Below are 20,394 nucleotides of genomic sequence, written 5' to 3'. Positions count from 1 at the left end.
AATTTTTAGAGAATCACTCTAGAGACTCAGGGGTAGCAGTGGGGGTGCTAAGAAGTGGTTGAATTCTGTATATATTCTACAAGTAGAACCAAATTTTTCTTTTCTTTTCGCTGGATATGGGGTGAGGACTCCAAAGGGTTTTGGCTTGAGTGCTTGGAAGAACGATTTGCCAACAATTGTGATGGGGAAGGCTATGAGAGATTAGCTAGGGGTAATAAAGATTTGCTAGGGGGAATGAAGATTAGTAGTTCAGTCCTAGGTTGAATTTGAGGTATTAAACATCCAAGTGGAATCTGGGCATTGGATACAAGAGCCTGGAATTCAGGAGTCAAGTATGGGCTAGAAAAATGAACTTGGGAATTGTCAGGATACAGTTGTCACTTAAAGCCATGAGACTGAATGAGACCACCAAGGAAGGGAGTGTAGAGAAAGAAAATGACCCAGCTAAGGAGATTAAGAAGGAAAAACCAGTAATGCTAAGAATGTATGGAGTCACTGAAGCCAAGTGAAGGAATAATGAATGAACCACTGAACTAGATTCTCTTCCTTGCTTTGCCACAAACTACCTTTTGTCTTTGGGCAATTCTGGGCCTTGATTTACCTACATATAGAACATAATGGAACATCCCTGCTATCTCAAAAATTCTACCAAGCTATTTATTTCCCTAGTAGAGAGAATACTTGGGTTCCACTACCAATTCCAGTTATGTACATGCTCTGTGATCTACGACAAACACCTTTACTTTCTAAGTTTGTTTCCTCATCTATAAAATATGATATGATGGCAGGTATTAAAAAGAAGTTAGGTAACTTTTATGAAATTGCCTTGCATCATGCCTAGTATCTTGTGGTACTAATACATTTTTTTCTCCTTCCCATTAGAATGTTTTCATGATCTGAAGCTGAATCTCTGAATCAAAGAGGGATCCTGAAAGCCAGTAATATCTATCCTGATGTTTCCAAACTACTTAAGGACAGTCTCTGCTAGAAAAGTCATTTTGAGAGTGACAGAGTTCCTCCTTTCTTCTTGTCTCATGCTCCACTTGTTAATTTATGGGAACAAATTGTTCTTAAGATATTTACACAATTTGTTAAGAGTGAGACTATCACCCTATTTTATAAGGACGTCATTCTGAATATAGCTGACATTCTACTTTGTAAAATTACATTATGTTATATGCTAAACAAACCATTTATAAAAATAATTCTGAACTGAGCAAACAACAGGCTGTTCTGCTTTCAATAGCAGATTATAAAGTCTTGTGCATTTTGGTTTTAGGAATGACCATTATTTTCTAAAAAGTTAAGATGAAGTTACATTCAGCCAGCAACTTAGTTCATGTTGTCATAGTATCCATACTGGGTGATTTAAATTCACTAGCTGGTTGACTGACACTTTTTTCTGTTTTTCCTGTGATCTTATCACAGAAATTACAAAGTAAATCTTTGAGACTGAAAAAAGAATACAAAAATATTACTGTTATTTTTCTGCAATTGGCAGGGTGGAGAATTGCTTAACCAATGGCATTCTTTTATGTATTGGGATAAAATTTACTGGACTTAAATTACTCAAAAGACTTTACACACAGCCAATAAGCAATAATCTACTAACTTCTGACCACAAGCATGTTGGAATAAATTTTAAGAAATTACCTAAATTAGGTACAGTAAGTTCCAAAAATTTAGAATTCCAGTATACATCTAGCAAACATGAACATATATATTAATTTTTCAAAGGCATAACAATTTTTCATACATTATGCTTTCTATAGATATGGTACCAAGCTCTAAGCTGCCTCAGAGCAGCTTTAATCAACCTGGATCCTATATATAAAAGAAAGAGCTAGGTCATTTGGAGCCCTGGTGGTGCACTGGGTAAGAGCTCGGCTGCCAACCAAAAGGTTGGCAGTTCAAATCCTCCAGCTGCTCCTTGGAAACCCGAAGGGGCACTTCTACTCTGTCCTATGGGGTCACTATGAGTCAGAATGGACTCAACGGCAATGGGTTTAGGTCATTTTAAAAATACTTATAAATACTGGTGCCACACCTTTGGGCTTGCTAATCTGCTCTCTTACCTATACAGAAATACTAGCAGATATAACAAATCCAGAGGGTTACTACCCATACAAACCTCACTACCCTCCACTCCATCGCCCCACCCACTTCCAAAACAAGGACCCAGTATTACAATCATGTGCCTACAGGACTACTAGAATAAAGGGCTGTCTCAAAGCAGGTATTAGTGAAAATTTTAAATGACCACAGCAAGATGTTAAAAAATGGCCCTGGGTGTTTTACAAATACTAAAACTGCTTTTATATTTTATGAAAATGACTTCTGAATATGCCTAGGTCTCTTTAAACCAAAAATCAAACCTTTTGCCATCAAGTCGATTCTGACTCAATCATTAACTAAGGCCAAACAGAAAATGGCGTTTTAATTTCCCAAAAAGCATTAACAATGGCATCTTAAAAAGTGTAGTGGTGTATCTGCATATGTGTATGTTATTTAGAAAGTAGGAAGTGTGAAGAAGAGTAAATGTGATAGGCCTGGGACTGCTATCCTTAGAAAGGCCTGCATGCAAGGTTGGCCCTTGCTGGTGACTACGAACTTGAATGGTAAACACTGATATAAAACTTTCCATAAATGATAAGACTGCCCCACTGTATCTAAACTGTACAAACAATATGGGTTATGCAGAACATCTGTTTTCCTTTTGGGAGTTTGGAATTTTGATATATGTGATAGGCAGAAGGTTCACATGTGACCAATCCCCAATAAAACTCTTGGACACTGAGTCTCTAATGAGCGTCCCTGGTAGACAACATTTCACATGTGTTGTCATAATTCATTGCTACAGGAATTAAGTTTGGCCTGTGTGATTCTCCTGAGAAAGTACTTGGTGGAAGCTTGTGCCTGGTTTTCTCAAGATTTTACCCCATGCACTTTTCCTTTGCTGATTTTGCTTCGTATCCATTCACTGTAATAAATGTTAGCCATGAGTACAGCTATATGCTGAGTTCTACAAGTCCTACTAGTAAATCACTAAACCTGGGGATGGAAACCCCAGCACGGAATGGAACAGCCATTTGGCTGCTAATCAGTCACCCTTCCATGTTTATGGAGGGAAAAATTAAGGGACTCTTTGATCATTCACTGTAAACCTATGTTTACAACCGTATATACATTTTTTACAGTGTCTCCTTGTACATTGTTGGTGCCCATGATTACGGTTCCTGCAACAACTGTCACTTGGCTGCTTTATTTGCAAGTATCATTTTTGAACACAATATTTATTTTATATTTCCATGGGTAATGCAGCCAGATAGAGTTGCTGTGGAAACCATAACTGATTCTTGTCACAGAGTATATTGCACTGAGGCCTAAAATTTAAAGACTATATACAGAAACTCAGCATATGTATTACCAGGATAAGACATAGAAAATGTGGGAATTTTAAGATTATTCTGTCAACTATGCATTTCGAAACTTGAACCTTAATATTGCATGAATAATTTGACATTTAAATACCACCTTCTCTGTTTTTTAAAAGCAAAATATGTGTAGGAGAGAATCTAACAAGCTGATTGACCATCTTTTTTGTGCATTTAAAAATACTATTTTGAGTTAAAATATTATAATAAAGTATTTAATAACCTCGTATTCAAATGTATGTACATGAGTGAATTAATCACTGATTAAATATATGTTAAATGTGATGTCATTGGTATCTATAATTTCATAGCATGGTTTCAGAGTAGAAAATATAATCAACAAAAATTTTATTACATAAAATAACATGCTTCTTAAAAAAAATCACAAAACATTTCTGAATTAAAATTATATTCTTAAATGCAAATACAGGATCCACAAATATAAGACCAAAATTAAATTTTAATAATTATTAAAAAATAATTATTTTGTAATTAAAAAAATTAAAAACTAGTTAGCCTTCAATCTGGCTTTTACCTACTAACCAAAGAAACTACAATTTTGTAATGTGGACAAAGATACATTCTGGTTTAGATTTAAGTGTTGGAACAGATGGTTTTATTGGAAAATGGCAAATATGATTTTTCTTTGTGTAATACAGAGTCTCACGATCACTTATTTGCAATATTTTACTTTTGTGGAAAGTACTTCCTGCTTTAGATGAGTAAAGGGAGAATGAGATGGAAATAACCTTTTATCCAATATGGGGAAAGGTAAGTTGGCACATTTAATTAAAAACAAAAGTATACCAAACACCCTATCATATTTCTAAACAAATGAGAAAAATCAGATATTTTCACGTGATAAAATTTTATGCTGCTACCTGTTTTTTATTGACTATGCAAAGGCATTTGACTGTGTGGATCATAACAAACTATGGATAACACTGTGAAGAATGGGAATTCCAGAACACTTAATTGTGCTCATGAAGAACCTTTACATAGATCAAGAGGCAGTTGTTCGGACAGAACAAGGGGATACTGATTGGTTTAAAGTCAGGAAAGGTGTGCGTCAAGGTTGTATTCTTTCACCATACCTATTTAATCTGTATGCTGAACAAATAATCCGAGAAGCTGGACTATATGAAGAAGAATGGGGCATCAGGATTGGAGGAAGACTCAATAACAACCTGCGTTATGCAGATGACACAACCTTGCTTGCTGAAAGTGAAGAGGACTTGAAGCACTTACTAATGAAGATCAAAGACCACAGCCTTCAGTATGGATTACACCTCAACATAAAGAAAACAAAAATCCTCACAACTGGACCAATGAGCAACATCATGATAAACAGAGAAAAGATTAAAGTTGTCAAGGATTTCATTTTACTTGGATCCACAATCAACAGCCATGGAAGCAGCAGTCAAGAAATCAAAAGACGCGTTGCATTGGGCAAATCTGCTGCAAAGGACCTCTTCAACGTGTTGAAGAGCAAAGATGTCACCCTGAAGACTAAGGTGTGCCTGACCCGAGCCATGGTATTTTCGATCGCATCATATGCATGTGAAAGCTGGACAATGAATAAGGAAGACCGAAGAAGAGGTGATGCCTTTGAACTGTGGTGTTGGCGCAGAACACTGAATATACCATGGACTGCCAGAAGAATGAACAAATCTGTCTTGGAAGAAGTGCGGCCAGAATACTCCTTAGAGGGAAGGATGGCAAGACTGCATCTTACATACTTGGGACATGTTGTCAGGAGGGATCAGTCCCTGGAGAAGGACATCATGCTTGGCAGAGTACAGGGTCAGCAGAAAAGAGGAAGACCCTCAACGAGGTGGATTGACACAGTGGCTGCAACAATGAGCTCAAGCATAACAATGATTGTAAGGATGGCGCAGGACCGGGCAGTGTTTCATTCTGTTGTGCACAGGATCGCTATGAGTCGGAACTGACTCGACGGCACCTAACAACAACAACAACTCTCCTCTCTAAGGTGATTAGGATTAAAGCTGTTAAGATTTTAGAACATATGCAGGTTTAAGCTATAAGCTTTTACTGGATCCAAAAGTTTGGTATAAAATAAAAGCATATTCATAAACATTACCTGAAAAAAAATTTAGCTATGTGGAACAACTGGCAATCTGAAGCCAATTCAAACAGATGAAAATACATTCATTTTAGGCAAGGCAATTTTTCTTAAGTAAATGAAAATTTAATTATGACAGCATCCTTGTCAAGAAATTCGATTTATGAAGAAGTATAAATAAAAGCAATACAGTAAAGATTCAAGAACTTCATAATCACCCTTCATTACATTATGTGGAACTATTACTATAATTTCTGAATTCTTAGTTTTTATATTAATAAAATATTATCCTCCCATTCGGTTATTTTAATGTATTTTAGTTTGCTCATTCTTCATATGATCCTTGGGTGTTATTCTCTCTTTAGATTTTACATGTTCACTTCTGAAATTCTTAAAAAATAAATCACTGCCTTGTTTATTAATTCTTTTCCATGTTTTGTTTCATTCATCTCAAAAGCTCTTTTACTGAGACTCTTTTAATATGCTAGGGGAAAAAGATAAGAAATCTGAAGCCTAGAGATCTACAAGTATAATAAGGACATTAAAAAAAAAAATTAGTGATACTGAATTACTTAAAATAAATACTGCATTCTGCCTTCCTCTATTACCTTTGTCAGTATAAATCTTTCAATACCTAGTTTAGTTTACTTATCTGTAAGAGGTGTATTTTTTTTTTTTTACCTTTGACATAGGTATATGTTCTTTAGTTACTCCCCTAATTTGTGAATACAGCCATAACATAAAGCTTTCCCCATAAAATGCAGTAAAATATAACACAAAATCTTGTGACTCCTGTAAATTGCATATGCACTATGAAATATGGAACAATACTATATTAAAATGTGGATTATAGGTAAATGGAAAGACTTATTCATAAGCATCTTGTTCCAATAGTCCAGCTGTGTAGTATCCATGATTTAAATTTGTTTCTTGGCAAAAAAGATAAATTACTACATTATGGACATTCAGGGTACCCTGTGAGTAGTTAACATTGTAAACTTTAAGTTCATGAATGCTGAGGGCCAGCTTTTAGACTAAATGTAGAGATTGAATCTGGCTGAGGTACAAAGAAATAGAGACTTTCCCTCTATCTCCTTCCAGATTCTTTAGGATGATTAGACTTATCTCTACCTAAGAGAGCCAAAAAGTACAAAGAAGTCAACTACATCCCATTTCAGGACAATGTGATGTCAGGATGGATACTCTATCTCCTGATCATACTCTAAATGGGGCTGTGTGGTCTAGGAAAAAAAAAAAAAACAAAATAATAGAGCTTACCACATGTAGGAAGAAGGGAAATTATGGAAAATATCCCTTCTGATATAATCTATCATAAATGTAAAGAAGGTCTCCTTTTGAGAATGTTTAAAAGTTTATTCTTTCTTTGCTACATGTGGGAAGAATCAGGCTTATCTCTACAAAAAGTGATGGTGGTACTTTTACAGAGATCTTTTGAGATATGAGCTAAGGAAAAAGAAAATGACAGACCCTAAACAAAATACTTCTGGAACGAAAACAGGGATTACAAATGCAAAAGAAGGCAAGTTTATAGAGTAATTACATAATGTAGAATGTTCATACATATACTATGATTATAGTAAATCTACTCATATTTATAAGAAATTAATGTTATTTCCATATTTGCTGGAAATCTATGGCAATTATAATCAACATAAGCAATTCTGTTAAAATAACTTCTATACATTTCCATCTTAAAAAGTCTTACCCATTTTATATTTACTTTGTGGTGTTTAACATAATTCAAACGAAAAGTCTCTCCTAGAAAAGCAAAGGCATATAAAAGCAGCCTCCAAAAGTCCTCTCAAAGGTGTTATCTACATGAAATAAACTAATAATTTTTATTTACTTGAGTAAATACTGAAAATTAGGGCTATGATCCTATGTTTTACAAGGGATAAAAATACTAGAAATGAAAAATACTCTATTACTTTCCTAATTTGTTTATAAAATTACTCTTTGTTCTTTAAGGGATGTGAATGATTCAACATTTATGTTGTTATATTAGATGAATGCTAGATACAAGGGCGGCAACTATGGATATTTCTATGTTTTTCCCAATTTAGGATAATAGTGTGATGACATGATAGGGTTTCAATCTATAAAGCTTAAAATACATATTACTTACCTTTCCAGAAACAATCTTTTCATAAATCTGAATTGGTTGGTCTGCAAAGAATGGGGGGTAGCCAGCTGCCATTTCATAGATTAACACGCCTAATGCCCACCAATCCACTGCCTTATTGTAGCCCTGAGAAAAACCAACACCAAATGTCAATTATTGCTTAATTTACAAAGAAGAAATGAAGTCATAGATGATTTCAAAATAATTTTCAAGCATATGAAATTTTTTAAAAAGGCTGCTGAGCAGCTATTCAGGATAGATAAAAAATGAACAAACTGTATCAGGTCAGGTATAAATTAAACAAAAGGGGAGAATTTCCATATACTGGAAATGGCTATTTGGAAAGATTATTAAGTCTTCTTTCTACATTCATTAAGAATATTGTAGATATCTATTTCTTTGAGATAAGTTAGTTGTTGCTCATCAGTAGGAAGGAAGTTGGACCAAATTACCTCTTAAGGCCCATTCCAGGTTCATAATCTTACAAATCACGCTTTCTACAGCATACCCTAGGAAGGTGAAAGGCTTTGAACCAAATAGTAGATGTGGGACTTCATAGTCAATAGTGGAGTTGACTTCAAAGTACTCTATACTGTTGGAGTTATGAGAGTCAATGTACTCAAGATAATTCTGTCCACTTCACAGAATCTTGTGAAAGTTAGAAGTATGATGTAGACCCCCCCAAGACTTACATATTTAAGTACATTTTATTTTAGCTATCTACCCTTTTGCTTCTCATCTCTAAAACTATACAGGAAAGATAACTAATTCATAGGGTTTTGTGAAGATTATAACAGATGAAAGAAAATAATGTGTATTAAAAAGTGCTTCACTAGCCAAATGTACAATTCGAATGTTATTTTTAATTGGTTTTGTATTTTCATATAAGCTTACAAAATTAACACCCAGAAGTATTTAATAAGAAAATAAGTAAGAATAAAATATTAATGTATGTTTACATAAAGTTTACTGTCAACTCTGATCAGTCTCAGAAGGAACACTGATAGTGCAGCAGCTAAGCGGTAGGCTACTAACAGAAAGGTCAGCGATTTGAAGCCACCAGCTGCTCCATGGGATACAGTTGTGGCAGCCTGCTTCCATAAAGATTACAGCTTTGGAAACCCTATGGTGCAGTTCTACTCTGTCCTATAGGGTTGCTATGGGTTGGAATTGACTCAACGGCGGTGGGGTTGGTTTTTTTGGTATGATCAGTGTCAATGGGCACAAAAGATTATGGAAAAAAATAAAAACCCAATCATGTGGACAGAAATCAGCTGAGTTCTCAGATCTTTTGTTTTAACCTCAAAAGTACCCTCTTAATTACCATCAGCACTCCCCATGTCCCAACCTTTTGCCAAAAATTCAGCTTTACAAACTATTTAGCTTTCAAACTAATAGCTAATATACAGTACTACAATATAGAGTTTTTTCTTCCCCCCCCCTGCTTTGCTTTACTTTTTTTAAATGGAGGGATTGGTATGATAGGAAAAGCACTTTGTTTTGTTAACAGAAATGGGCACCAGCTTTGCTTTCTCTCTTTTCATTCAAAACTCACTGGTAATGTAATTTATAACAGTAATTTTTATTACTATAATGGAAACATGTAATGTGGAACCAGACCCTTAAAACTAAACTTTGATTTCTATGTGTTAGATTATGTGCTAGATCTAACATAATAAATATGTCAGATGCAAGTCAATACCCTAGGTATATAAAATTAAAACAAATCAATAAAAAATTACGACAGATAACATGGGCAAAGGGAATGAATTAACAATTCACACATATAACAAAGAAATACAAATGACTATTAAGCATTAAAAAAATCTAATAAAGAAATGGAAAACAATGAGGTATCTATTATTTTCTTCCTCTTAGTAGATTTTTAAAACGAGATGACCCAATGCTGAAGAGGGTGCGGTGAACAGGCACTCTCGTACAGTGCTGGCAGGACTGTCAAATGGTACAATCTTTTTGGAAAACAATTTGGCATAGTATCAAGAGCCTTAAAAATATTCATACCCTTTGACTCAGTAATTCCACTTCTGGGAATCTATCCTAAGGAAATAATTTGAAATACAGAAAGATGTTTATCACAGTATTTATCACAGTAAAAAAGAAAAAGGAAACAATAATAGAAGAATGGTCAAATACTTCATGGTACATTTGCACAAGCCATTAGAATGATGTTTGCATGCTTGTTATCATTCAAGTGAAAAAAGCATGACACAAAACTGTACATTCACTCTGATCTCAACTGTGATAACGTGCATAGAAAAATTAAAAACAAAATGTATAAAACTGCTAAAAAAAGTTGCCTCTGGGTGGTGGGATTACATATTTTTTTTTGGTTGTTTCTTTATATTCTGTATTATCCAAATTGTGTACAATGTACATCTGTTACTTTTATAACATAAATATGGCTTTTAAAGTTTCGGTATTTATTTTGTGGTCACATCATTTGTAAAGCATACTTAAAGAAGAAATGTGTTAACTGCAATGCTATTAGGATTATAAAAACTAAAATGTTATATATGATTTAAATTATGAAAGATAATGAGAGGAAAGCTGAAAAAAATCTGTTTCATTCTAACACTTGAATAAACCTAAACAAAAAAACCAAACTCATTGCCGTTGAATCAATTCTGACTCAGAGTGACCCTATGGGACAGAGTGGAACTGCCCCCTTAGGGTTGTATAAACACCCAGTGCCGATAGGTTAGCCAAATTTCAGTTGTTCAGCAGGTACTTTATTCAGTCTGCGGACTGTAAGCACGTGTCTTATCCCTTTCACTTTCCTTGGTCCTGCTTGTGTCCAGTTATTGTTAGTTTCTCCTTTCTAGTTTTCACCACCAACAAATAGCAGAGGAAAGGAAAATGGATAAGAAATCAAACCATCCTCTTAGATATGATTACAGTTTCTCTAACCACATTTCACAGTTTTGAGAAGTGTAATTCCCTTCAGTAAGAGAAACTATTCTATTGTGGTAATTCCCATTAGGCCAACTTAAAATAATGCAATATATTTCTTTCATTTAAGTGGCAAATGTGAAACAAAGGAAGAAATGATGACTAGTATGTATTGTCTCTCGATTTGCCTTTTGTCATACCTCATAGCAAGGCTTCCCTGCCTTCCCCTTTTCGGAAGGAATTATGAGAAGGCTATGCTTTTGGTATGGACCTAGAGGTCAGATTTATTCACACTCTTTCTCTAAGATTCAGAGTTATAATTGACAGAGGTTATGGGATTAAATGGTAGACTATAAATAATCACTCTATAGGAAACATGAACAAATAGATTTAAATTTATAACTTTTTAGATTGAATAAAAAATACAAAAACAGTTTTTACAAACATTCACAGTGATGCATGCCTTACACTTCTAATTCTTACATAATGCTATTATAAATATACCTTGCTGAGGATTATTTCCGGGGCCAAATATTCTGGAGTACCACATAATGTCCAAGTTCTGCCTTTAACTCTTTTGGCAAACCCAAAGTCTGTGACCTATAAAAGAAAAAAAATACTGTGAACATTTATTGTTTCAATTATGGTTCCTACACTGAAAGTTAAAAATTCCAGGTTAAAATTAAAAAAAAAAAAAAGTGGAAAAAACTAAGTCAATGTAATTAAAATGAATATGTGAAGCTATTATTTAGTGAATGAAGGCTAAAACGAGCCAAGCTGGAGGACTCTTCCTCCACCCAAAACAAACAAATGAACAACAACAAAGAAAGCCTTCTTCAGTCATTATCATAAGATCCCAGATCCAGGGAATAGAAAAGTGAAAACAAAAGGTAAAACTAGTTTTAATAAAAATGAAAGACTTGACCATAGTTCTAGAAGGGTCTCTTTAGTCCAGCGTGTCCTCTGTCATTAACTGCACCATCAAAAAATACAAAAGCACCAAGGGAGAAAATCTGTGATAACTCTGTAAAAGGGATGCTTCCACTTTATTAATAACAGAAATGAAAAGAAAACATTGCCACCGGTCCAAACATTGGTATTTGGGGCTCATTTGGCGGCTATACTGTAGAGAAAGAGCATGGATTCTGGGAACAGACTGGGTTCAAATCCTGACTCTATCATTTACTGGCTGTGTGATCTTTCTGTGCCTCAGTTTCCTTTGACTGAAAATGGGACTAACAATAGTACCTACACCTTATAGTGTTATCAGGATTAAGAGAATTAATACAGGTAGAACACTTGAACAATGGTACAAATGAGTGCTCACAAACGTAACTATTATTATTTCTTTTTTGCAGGAGGCTGTGATTTGTTTGCACATACAAAGTATGGGAGATATAAAGAGGTTCCATCTTTGACAGGATTCATGGTTGTTTTTAATAGTGGCAGAATGATGAGTTCAATTTAAGCCATTAGGAAGAAGCAATTGTTTCCCTCAAAGAAAAAAAAAAATCCAATATTGGTCAAAACAAAAAAAAAAAACCCATACCCACTGCCGTTGAGTCTATTCTGACTCCCAAGGCCGTAAATCTCTACGGAAGCAGACTACCACATCTTTCTCAAAGAGCTGCTGGTGTATTTGAACCACCAACCTCTTGGTTAGCAGTCCAGCCTTTAACCACTGAGCCACTAGGACTCTTTTCAATATTGGTAGTTGGGGATAAATACATACAGCTGCTTGCCTAGTATTTTCTAAAATAAAGTATGTGTTCAAGTCATACCTGGATATAACCTTGATTGTCAATTAAGAGATTTTCAGGTTTTAGATCTCTGTAGATGAGGTCTAGCGAATGGAGGTACTCGAATGTTAGCACTATCTGAGCTGCATAGAACCGTGCATGGGGTTCACTGCAAAGAAACAAAACATTAATTTTCTGTAAAACGGGTAACATATAGTAACTAGTAGATTCTAATATAAAAATTAACATGTGATAGAGGTATTTTTGGAGCAAAAGGGTTTTTTCTTTTAGACATATACAAAGATTCTTATTAGTTCCAGATATTTTTACCAAATATTTAGTAAATCTCTCAATCATATTTAAATAATGCTCTGAGGCATTTTGGGCAACATATGTTCAGCAAAATATAACCCTAAAGTAGTCATCTTATTGTAAATTATTGTTCATTTGTCATTAGGTGCTGTTGAGTCAATTCCGACTCATACTGACCCAGCGCACAACAGAATGAAAGACTGCCCATTCCTGCACCATCCTCACAATTATTGCTACGTGTGAGCCCACTGTTGCAGCTAATGTGACAATCCACCTTATTGAGGGTCTTCCTCTTTTTCGCTGACCCTCTACTTTACCAACCATGATGTCCTTCTCCAGGGACTGGTCCATCCTGATAACATGTGCAAAGCAAGCTAGTCGAAGTTTCACTACCCTCACTTCTAAAAAGCATTCTGGAAGTGCACAGTATATTCAACTTTCTTCACTCCTTTATTCATGTCCAGCTTTCACATGTATGTGAGGTGACTGAAAATACCATGGGTCAGGCATACCATAGTCCTCAAGATGACATCTTTGCTTTTTTACCACTGTAAAGATGTCTTTTGCAGCAGATTTGCCAGATGCAGTACCTCATTTAATTTCTTGACTGAGGCTCTCATAGTTGCTGATTGTGGATCCAAGTAAAATGAAATCCTTGACAACTTCAATCTTTTCTCTGCTTATCATGATGTTGTTTATTGGTCTAGTCATGAGGATTTTTTATTTCTTTATGTTAAGGTGTAATCCATACTGAAGGCTATATTCTTTGATCCTCATCAGTAAGTGCTTCAATTCCTCTTCACTTTCAGCAAGCAAGGTAGTGTCATCTGCATATCGCAGGCTGTTAACGAGTCTTCTCCACACCTGATGTCACCTTCTTCTTTATGTAGTCCAGCTTCTTGAATTATTTGCTCAGCATATAGGTTGAAAAATTATGGTGAAAAGATACAACTCTGACACATGCCTTTCCTGATTTTAAACCACACAGTATTCCCTTGTTCTGTTTGAACGACTGCCTCTTGGTCTATGTATAGGTTCTGCATGGGCACAATTAAGTGTTCTAGAATTCTCATTCTTTAAAAATGTTTTCCATAATTTGTTATGATCCACACAGTTGAATGCTTTTGTGTAGTCAATAAAGCACAGGTAAACATCTTTCTGGCATTCTCTGCTTTCAGCCAGGATCCATCTGACATCAGCAATGATACACCTCGTTGCATGTCCTCTTCTAAATGCTGCATGAATTTCTGGCAATTCTCTGTTGATGTACTGCTGCAATCACTTTTGAATGATCTTCAGCATAATTTTACTTCCATGTGATAATAATGATATTGTTAGATAATTTCCGCATTCCACTGGATCACCTTTCTTTGGAATGAGCATGAATATGGATCTCTTCCAGTCAGTTGGCCAGGAAGTAGCTGTCTTCCAAATTTCTTGGCATAGATGAGTGAGCACCTCCAGCACAACATCCATTTGCTGAAACATCTCAATTAGTATCCCATCTATTCCTGGAGCCCTGTTTTTTGCCAACGCCTTCAGTGCAGCTTAGACTTCTTACTTCAGTACCATCGGTTTTTGATCATATACTACTTCCTGAAATGGTTGAATGTCGACCGGTTCTTTTTGGTTCAGTGACTTTGTGTACTCCTTCCATCTTCATTTGATGCTTCATGTGTCATTCCATTTTTTGCCCATGGAATCCTTCAGTATTGCAACTTGAGGCTTGAGTTTTTTCTTCAGATTTTTTAGCTTGAGAAATGCTAAGCATGTTCTTCCTTTTTGGTTTTCTAACTTCAGTTCTCTGCACATTTCATTATAATACTTTGTCTTCTGGAGCTGCTCTTTGAAATTTTCTGTACAGCTCTTTTACTTTATCATTTCTTCCTTTTTTTTAGCTAGGAGCATTGGTAGCCAGTGATTAAGAGCTCTGCTGCTAACTAAAAGGTTGGCAGTTTGAATTCACCAGCTGTTCCTTGGAAACTCTGTGGGGCAGTTCTACTCTGTCCTATTGAGTCACTCTGAGTCAGAATTGACTCGACAGCAACAGGTTTTTTTTTTTCTCTATGATCAAGAGCAAATTTCAGAGTCTCTTCTCACCTCCATTTTGGGCTTTTCTTTCTCTTCTGTTTTTTAATGACCTTTTGCTTTCTTCATGTGTGATATCCTTGATGTCATCCCACAACTTCTCTTGTCTTCAGTCATTAATGTTAATGCAGCAAATCTATTCTTGAGACGGTCTCTAAATTCAGGTGGGATATACTCAAGGTTATACTTTGGCTCTCGTGGACTTGTTTTAATTTTCTTCAGCTCAGCTTGATCTTGCATGTGAGCAACTGATGGTCTGTTCCACAGCTGGCCCCTGGCCTTGACTGATGATATTAAGCTTCACCATTGTCTCTTTCTACAGATGTAGTCTATTTGATTCCTGTGTATTCCATCTGGTGAGGTCCATGTGTATAGTCACCAATAAAAAAAGGTATTTGCAATGAATAAGTCATTGGTCTTACAAAATTTCATCATGTGATCTCTGGTGTCATTTCTGTCACCAAGGCCATATTTTCTAACTACCAATCCTTCTTTGTTTCCAACTTTCACATTCTGATCACCAGTAATTGTCAATGCATCTTGACTGCATGTTTGATCAACTTCAGACTGCAAAAGTTGGTAAAAATCTTCAATTTCTGCATCTTTGGCATTAGTGGTTGTGTGTAAATTTGAACAATCATGTTAATTGGTCTTTGTTTTAGCCATATGGATATTATCATATCACTGACAGTGTTGTACTTCAGAATACATCTTGAAATGTTCTTTCTGATGAATGCGATGCCATTCCTCTTCAATTTGTCATTCTCAGCATAATAGATCATATGATTTTTTGATTCAAAGTGGCCAATACCAGTCCTTTTATGTGTTCCATTTCGTTTTTGATGACTTCCAATTTTCCTTGATTTATAGTTCATACATTCCATATATACATGGATGTTTGCAACTGTTTCTTCTCATTTTAAGTCGTGCCACAATAGCAAATGAAAGTCCTGAAAGATTTACTCCATCCACCACATCATTAAGGTTGACTCTACTTGAGGAGGCTGCTCTTCCCCAGTAGTATTTTGAGTACCCTCCAACCTGAGGGGCTCATCTTCGGCACTATATCAGACAATACTCCCTGCTATTCATAAGGTTTTCACTGGCCAGTTTTTTCAGAAGTAGATCACCAGGTCCTTCTTCCCAGTCTGTCCTAATCCAGAAGATCCACTGAAATCTGTCCACCATGGGTAACCCTGCTTGTATTTAAAATACTGGTGGCATAGCTTCCAGCATCACGGCAACATGCAAGCCACTACAGTACGACAAACCATCTACCTTACTGACACAAATTTCATGTACTTAAAGAATTTCACTACATAGAAACTCTTTAATTTGGTCTGCAGATTAATGTCATTAAAAAATCCACATTTCCTATTATAAAAATAATTTATTCTCCTTACAGAAAAATATTATAAAATATTGTTGAAGAATAAAGAACACCAGTAATCCCATTCTGGTGTGTGAGTTTCCAAATCTTCTATTATGTATGTTAATACAGACATAGGTATAATCTGTATGTTTCTGTAAACATGCAGTCTTTGCAAGCAGAGATTAGATCAATTGATATATTAGTGTAACTTTGATACCACATTTAGAGTATTACTTTGAAAGGATGTACTGTTCTGATTTTCTAATTTGAGATTCTATTTTATCTTTAGTATATTCACTGAGTTCTGCTAATTTACCTGATAAATTGCAATGATTTTCAGATTTGTGTCACCAATGAACAACCTTAAGTATGAACAGGATTACTCTTAAGATGGCTGGCATGACTTTGATCTGGTACAACCAGAAATAGAAATCCCAAGAAAAAACCATATACACTCTTCCTATGTTTCCCAGGTTGTAGCTTGACACATATCAGGTGTTCAGTAAGTATGTATTGGTTGAATGAATACGTAAAGAAAAATACTTTTTCTGGGGGAGGAGAGGGGGATATTTTACAACACCCTTCCAGTCTCAGCCCCATCTCAACACTATAAAAACCCACATGGTATGATAAGTGGTGAGGAGAACATTAGAAGGAGATATTGGGAGAATCACCCTGGTCACTATAACATTTATCCCTAAACTTGGAAATGTCTGACCTGGGAGGGCTCCTCTTATTTTCTCTATTTAAGCCCTCAGCATTTTATATTTATTTCCACACACTGGTGTTTGGAGAAATACAGAAATCATGTAGACCTATATATCACATTGGTGAAAGATGAAGGCAAAATATTCCAAGTGCAATTTGTTATTGGGTATTTCTACTTATATTGAAGGGAATGCAGGAAGATAGCAGGAAGGTTTAACACTGTAGTAGCTTGAAGTCCAGATACCTGCTACGTAAGTATGGAATCATAATGACTCCACTGATTCTGCTTAAAGCCATGCTCAACAATAATTCAGCATTCTCCTTACTTCAAAGTTCCTAGGCCCCTTCATGATACATTTAAATAGAAAGTGTATATATATATAGTATGTGTGAAATGTTAGAAAAGACAGTGTCTTAGTGTGAATTATGTTAATTAACTTGCTTTCCTCCTAGTACCAAGTCGATTTTTGAAGAAATGAGAGTGAGGGGAGTTGCAAAGGAAAGAAGCTAGTAGAAAATAGAAAATGATCGAAATATTTCTGGAGGACAGGTTTAGGTGTGGTACTTCAGTATAAAACTTTGAATAACCATGGAGCAGTATGAGGATTCTGGGCCTGCCTGGACAAGAGGTGGTAGCAGAGATAGGACAGTAGGCAGGAAAAGAGAATCATGAAAGTTACTTTGCATTAGCACAGCATCTGACACATATTAGACACCCTATACATATCAGGTAAATAAATGAATTTTGGCTTAGGCCCCAGGTGACTAAAATAATGTTTATCCATCACTGAATATCATATCATTTTGTGATAATTCAAGTCTATCATCATCTTTTTATGAATCAAATTACCATCATCAATTACTGTTGTTTGTTGCTGTCGGGTCAGTTCCGACTCGTGGTGACCTTATGTGTGCAGAGTAGAACTACTCCATAGGGTTTTAAAGGCTGTGACCTTTTGGAAGCAGTCACCAAGGCTGTCTTCTGAGGCACCTCTGGGTGAGTTCGAACTGCCAACCCTTAGGCTAGTAGACAAGCACTTAACCATTTGTGCTACCCAAGGACTCCTCATCAGTGGTAGTACAATCAGAAGCACAGTCCTGTTTGAGCTCGTACTTATGTTTTAACTATGTCAATTTGCAATGTACTAAGTGAACTTGGACCTGCTCTTGGTTTTAGCTTCATTCAACTAGTGATTTTAATGAACAGTAGTAATTTCACAAACTATTACATATAGGTAAAGCTAACAGAATTTATCATTTATTTTAATGACTATGAGGTCTTATTAGCAATAAACTAATCACTGGGTGTAAGCTCCTTTTAAACTATTTTTAAAAAGCTGAACAACTTTAAGGAAAATTAAATTTGAAGAAGAACTTTCATAACCTCACCACCATGATACAACTATTATCATTTCCATATATTCCTTTTTATCTTCATTTTACTCAAGCCTGTTCCCCAGAGTTGTATTAATATTTGTATAGTAAATATTTGTATTTTAATATTCAATAATTTTTGCATTTTATGAACTCTTCAATTAATGGACCCTCAGACTATCTACCAATGAAACAATATTTAAATTGGTTTCATGGTATTTTTATTTGAATTTTAATACTTAGGTATAGTGGGGCTTCTTATTAATGTTTCTATATAATGCTTTCTATAGCTAAACTCTTACTAGATTCAGTGAAATAAATTTTTGGCATTGACAATAACTTTAAAATTTGGTTTTAAACAAACACATAGCAGATAAATATTTGAGAAGAGGAAAAGCATTTGTTACCTGAACCTTCCAATTCTTCTGAGATGTGAAAACATTTCACCCCCAGGGACATATTCCATAACCATATATAAATTAGAATTATCCTATAAATAAATAAAAAGAATTATTAAACCAAAATTATGTAACCTAGATTATTTCTTGAAAAAATATTTTAAGATTATACCATGTTCAATTAGAAAAAGACAAATTTAAAATCCATTAGACAGATTAATATTGGGAAACAATAAATGGAAACTGTTCTAGCTTTTCTATGCTGGGGTACTCATTTATTTATTTTTGTATGCTTGCTACACATCAGTCTGGGACTTTTGCTGTTCCTGCTCTTGCAGGAATACTTACTTCTTGAACAATTAAACACTGAGGCAATGATATAATGCTATAATGCATGCAAAGAAATAATAAAGTTAAAAACAATTTGAAAAAGTTAATAATGACATCTATATTTTATGTACTAGATCAAAGAGATTAAAATTTTTAATGGAATCTTAAATACACAAGGCTTCATTTGACTTAAAGAGTAAAGGGAAACAGAAAAGGTTAAAATATTTCATATGAATCAATATTGCAGAGAGCTGCCAAGTGTTATTCTACAGAGCTGAAAAACTGCCAATTTAAAAAATAAATTTTGGTGAAATTTTATGAAACACTTGAACAGTGGGTCACCGATTATTCTGCCTCATATAAATGAAAACACTATAATAATTCCTAAGTAAAAAAAGGTGAGATAGTGGCAGAAACTACTCAAGGAAAGCCGAAGAAGGTGTGTGGGTGTATTCATTTACTTGAGTGTAAGACTCACTTAATATCACCATGGCTTTTGATAAATTGAAATATTAGATTTTGTAATACCATCTCATTAAGAGTTACATGTGTCACTTTGAACAACTTCCCCAGGGAGAACCTTTTCAAATGTTGCCTAAGTTTACAAGCATAATAGGATATGATTACATAAATTCTAAAGATATTTCTTTTTTATTTTTTCATAATCTCCAGGTTTATCATCTCATTTAAAATCCTATTACAGCTTCACATTTAAAAACTATATATCAGGTTGAAAATATTTTATTTGGATATTACTATAATTTACCTTGAAAGAATACTCCAGTCGAACAAGAAAAGGAAAATTCACTGCCTGCAATATTCTTTTCTCATTCAAAGTATGCTCTATTTGCTTCAGTTTAACAACCTGTAATTGAGAAATGAATATATTTAATGTATCTGAACAAAATGACGAAGTTACTATCTTTTAAAAGAAATAATAAAATAAATTGCTTTCCACATAATAGTGAATTTGGAATAGTAAAATTGCTAGAATTGGATAAGGATGATAATAATAATTACTAACCAGGCTTATAAGATTCAAATGAAAAAGCTAATAGAGAAGTTAAAACTGGCCTTAAGAAGGTCAACTATGATTTCAGTTAAGATACCGTTTAAGAAGAGAGAGCTGAGTGGGAACAGGATATTCCCCACTCGTGATAAATCCCTTAAAAATCCAGTGGGTGAAAATACTTAGCTCTTAATGACTTACATCCACTAAAAAAGCTGGCTCAAATTGCTGAAATACGTAGGTATTGATTTTAAATACTTCAGAAGATCAGTAACGAAAATAAGGACTGAGCAAAAGCTAATAACTAAAAAACAGTAGGTAAAATGAGCAAACTGTTTATTTCATAACACTTGAATAAGTACTGGACAAAATGCTAAAAAATTCAATTTGTGTAGCCACTGAAAAGGACATACAAAATATTGGCAACAAACCCCTATGTCTTTATAACAGTTGGGTCATTTGGGATTAATCAAGCTTCCTCTAGATTATCT

At 34.8% G+C, this 20,394-nt stretch overlaps 1 protein-coding gene across 3 annotated transcripts in view; it reads right to left on the bottom strand.

Moving 5' to 3' along the window:
* Positions 1 to 20,394, bottom strand: part of PRKACB (protein kinase cAMP-activated catalytic subunit beta) — a 135,661-nt gene that overhangs the window by 10,751 nt on the left and 104,516 nt on the right. For all 3 annotated transcript variants that reach the window (XM_010591159.3, XM_003411215.4, XM_064282157.1), the window contains exons 4-8: positions 19,661 to 19,759; positions 18,574 to 18,656; positions 12,355 to 12,481; positions 11,078 to 11,173; positions 7,667 to 7,789 (exon numbers count right to left, since the gene is read on the bottom strand). In XM_010591159.3, the coding sequence (XP_010589461.1) occupies positions 7,667 to 7,789; positions 11,078 to 11,173; positions 12,355 to 12,481; positions 18,574 to 18,656; positions 19,661 to 19,759 (528 nt within the window). The remainder of the gene's footprint in view (positions 1 to 7,666; positions 7,790 to 11,077; positions 11,174 to 12,354; positions 12,482 to 18,573; positions 18,657 to 19,660; positions 19,760 to 20,394) is intronic.

Source organism: Loxodonta africana, chromosome 3 (genome assembly GCF_030014295.1).
Source record: "Loxodonta africana isolate mLoxAfr1 chromosome 3, mLoxAfr1.hap2, whole genome shotgun sequence".
Lineage (NCBI taxonomy): Eukaryota > Metazoa > Chordata > Mammalia > Proboscidea > Elephantidae > Loxodonta > Loxodonta africana.
This window is presented reverse-complemented; position numbering and strand designations above follow the sequence as displayed.